The 3,806-nt window shown below is 34.8% G+C and overlaps 1 protein-coding gene across 1 annotated transcript in view; it reads right to left on the bottom strand.

Moving 5' to 3' along the window:
• Positions 1-1,029: 1,029 nt before the first annotated feature.
• LOC125033610 (WD repeat-containing protein 17-like) overlaps positions 1,030-3,806 on the bottom strand; it is a 30,125-nt gene continuing 27,348 nt past the window's right edge. Inside the window, exons 22-25 of the mRNA XM_047625268.1 lie at positions 3,505-3,715; positions 2,555-2,626; positions 2,296-2,443; positions 1,030-1,845 (exon numbers count right to left, since the gene is read on the bottom strand). Coding sequence (XP_047481224.1) covers positions 1,726-1,845; positions 2,296-2,443; positions 2,555-2,626; positions 3,505-3,715 — 551 coding nt within the window. The 3' untranslated portion in view covers positions 1,030-1,725. The remainder of the gene's footprint in view (positions 1,846-2,295; positions 2,444-2,554; positions 2,627-3,504; positions 3,716-3,806) is intronic.

Raw genomic sequence — 3,806 nt, 5'->3', positions numbered from 1 at the left:
ATCAAACACAAAAAAAAAAAAAAAAATGAAAAGACATCATGATACATATAATCTTTTTTGTGCAATCAAAGTTATTGTAGCCAAAAAATTCAACGAAGCAAATCCAATCAAAATGCACAATCTTATTTTCTATTGACATAAATAAACCCAAGCCCATATTTTTTGTCATGTATTTCAGAAAAATATAAATGAATAAATGGATTACAGTTCCTTTGCAGAAGTCGCTATAGAGGTGTTCTATCAATTCTGAAGTATTTCCACAGAGTTCTCGTTTACCGTATCAAATTCCTAAGGACCAAACAAGTCACCATCGTTTGAAAGCAGAAGCGGTGGGGTCAGATGGTAGTAACTACACTGGTAATGAGGCGATGAACGCTGAACGAAGTGGTTACGCTCGTGGAAGTGATTACAGCAGTAGATAGAGAGTTCTGGGTTTGTGCTGCTGGTGAATGGTGAGTTAACATATGAGTGAATGTGGTAATATTGAGTGAGGCTATTCCATGTAACGGTGACTATGATGAAAGTGCAGTGATAGTGATAGTGAGGTGAGACTGTAAGGATTAGAATGACTGCACTATTTACATGTAACAAAATTTCTCATTGAGCACAACGATATTTGTTTTAGAAGAAGCCACAAGTGCATTACTCAGTATAATAGTATGTATACACACACACATACATGTATAAATGTGTGTATGTGTGTATTTTATATAATATACATAACATACATATATATGTGTGTATGTGTATTTTATATAATATACATAACATACATATATATGTATATATATATATGTATGTGTATATATATGTAAATATATATATTATATATATATATATATATATATATATATATATATATATATATATATATATGTATGTATAAACATATATATATATATATATATATATATATATATATATATTATAGATTATATATGTATGTATATATATAAATATATATATATATATATATATATATATATATATATATATATATATATGTGAATCTTTATCAGTACCATAATTTCTAAAGTCCTTTTTAAGAGACACCTTAAAATTCTTATCTTCTGTACAGTTTTTTTTTTTTTTATAAATAGAGTAGATTAGTTTTATTCCTTAACAAATCTTTCTTGCTCTGCTATTGTTTGTTTGCTATGCAAATATACCATCATAATTTTACATCTCTGTAAAAGATATTGTTTGTTAAACCACGTGGCAAACAACTCTTAGTATCCACAGGGATCAGTATCCTACATGGTCAGTAGACTTTCCATCTACTGTAGACTAAGCCTTACCTTAATCACTCTCAAAATACCTAATTCATGATACATAAAGCTAATCCCGGGTATATAACGAAAAATATAATTCAACAATGATAATGAGATGCAGAAAAATATTCATCAGGGCAACACTAGAGTAATTTACCAATAATATCTTTCCTAATAAATTTCTAGAAAATAACATTCTTATTGACGATAACAGTAGCAGTAATAATAACAAGTATGTAAAAAGAAATTTTACGATAAAAATATCAATAATAATAATAGTAATAATAATTCTAAAAACGGTAACAATAATGAATATCATAATAACATATAGGCATGGCACTTCAAAGTTAATCCCAGACGGAATCTTTCCTTCGTGTCGATCTCATCTCATCGCACACCTCCTCTGCCATCTCCAAATGAGAAAGCTTGATAAGAACTAAATTCCTCCCGAGGATCAGAATGGATTGAGACGGCAGCCAGAACCCAGAGGGGAGAAAGGGTGCACCTTGGCCCACATCAGAGCATCATTGAGACCCATGACAGATTCACCATTCTCGAGGAAGTAGCTCGGACCCTAGAGGAGGGAGGAAGGGTGGGATTAGCACTGTGGACAAGATCTTCATGTAAATGCTTCGTAAAGATAGAATAGGGGAGAAAGAAAGAACAGAGATGAAATAAAAAAAAGTGTTCCAGAGTGATACAATGAATGCAGAAAATCTGTGGTGACAAATGTAGAAAAGCAATAAATAAGAATGAGTAACTTCACAAAGCAGATGAAATATGCATAATCCACTTAAAGCTTTTTCATTACATGTAATTCTGATGAATAGTTAATCATAATGTCTCAATTACATCTCATGCTTTGTGAATTTATTCATCCTCATTTATGCCTTTTTCCCCTTTTGCCACAAATGTAAGGAGAAATTTTGAATACAGCATAAGAGGCAGATGACCATAAATAATACCCTCAAAATTACAGAAGAAAAGACAAAAGAAATGAAATGAAGTTCAGTAAAAAACGCACCTTTATTATAGTATTGGTTATGCAACAAGTCTGGGCATCTGAATGCCTAGGGAGGTGTGAGCCGCTGACCCGACTGGTTTTGAAATCGCTCCATAATTCTAAATTTTCGTCTACATTCAAACCCCAGTCAGTATCTCCCTCCTCCATTCTTTGGGAAAAATAAGAGAGACAAATGATCAGTGAATCTTATCAGTTCAATTCTTTAGTGTGATTCACTAAACAAGCACAAGGAGGAAGCAAGAGTTACCCAAATACTCACTTGATACGTGCCGACTCTATATGTTCTGCCAGGAATCCATAACCTGAAGGCCTGTGTTTCTCCAACAGATAACTAGACATACAAGAAAGCATATAAATAGTACTATTATATTGTGCAATATCAGTTCAGTCTCTGATGAGAGATTATATAGCAATGACAGCTTTCATTTTAACCCCTATGATCCGGATGACATGACCATCATGTCATGAAAAAACCTGGCTTGAGGGGCAGGTGACATAACCTTGCCAAAATCTGGTTGAGGGGGTTGGGGTGACAGAAACTTGCCATCATGAGAATATCAGCTGAAGGCCAGGGTGATGGGAATGAGTTACCCCGAAAGCAAAATGCTCTTGGACGGTGAATAGACTCAGTGGGCATTTGGGTAGGGGCTTTTGCATTATTTCCATCAGTAAACCATTATGGAATGTACCATCTAGGGAGGATCCTATATATGCCTACCTACGATTGGCAGCCCAGCTTGTATTACAGAAGATTGAATATTGTGGAAAAATAAGAAAATTATAAAAATTACAATTTTTAAAATTATTATGGACTACACAGAGAGATGATATGCAAAGAGAGCAGTCTATTTCTAACTGGATAAAGTAATTCAGATGATAAATATAGACACTGGAAAATGGCAAAACAAAAAAATTTGGTTATGCAGAAAAAGAGAAATTAACATTGCAAATAGGAGGAGGCACGGAGTCTTGTCACGGAGTTTTCATGTTCACGGGCCTACAAGCTGCACACCCAGCAGAGTGGCCTCTAAAGTAAGCCTAACTCCCATATTTTGGGCCATGTGCAGGCAGTGAAGCATCCGGATCCAAGGGTTAAGATTTGACAAAAAAATCAATATTCAAGTTTCTAGTATAACATTAAGGCTTTCACATATACATTATCAGGCCTATGATCCACAGCTGCATACTGTCAAGGCAATGAAGTATTACCTTGCATGGCTCAGGAGATATAACACAATTGAGCCATATTCCAGTCCAGCTGCACGAATTGCACCCAGATAAGCTGATATTGCAAGCAGCCCTGCTTTCTGGTCAGCCCGAACCATCCACTGAGCTGCATTTTGAGTTAATGGGATGGCCTGGACCAGCCGCAGGACATACCATACGCTCTCTCTGTCAAGGTTTCCTCCCACAATTTGGTCTGGAAGTTATAAAGTTGATATTTATCTTTGCTGATTTGGAAATACCTGAATCATAGTGGATGCCTTACACAGTCACATGAGACTAACCAT

This window comes from Penaeus chinensis, chromosome 16 (genome assembly GCF_019202785.1).
Source record: "Penaeus chinensis breed Huanghai No. 1 chromosome 16, ASM1920278v2, whole genome shotgun sequence".
NCBI lineage: Eukaryota > Metazoa > Arthropoda > Malacostraca > Decapoda > Penaeidae > Penaeus > Penaeus chinensis.
The sequence above is the reverse complement of the archived record's forward strand: the minus strand, read 5'-3'. Positions and strand labels throughout refer to the sequence as shown.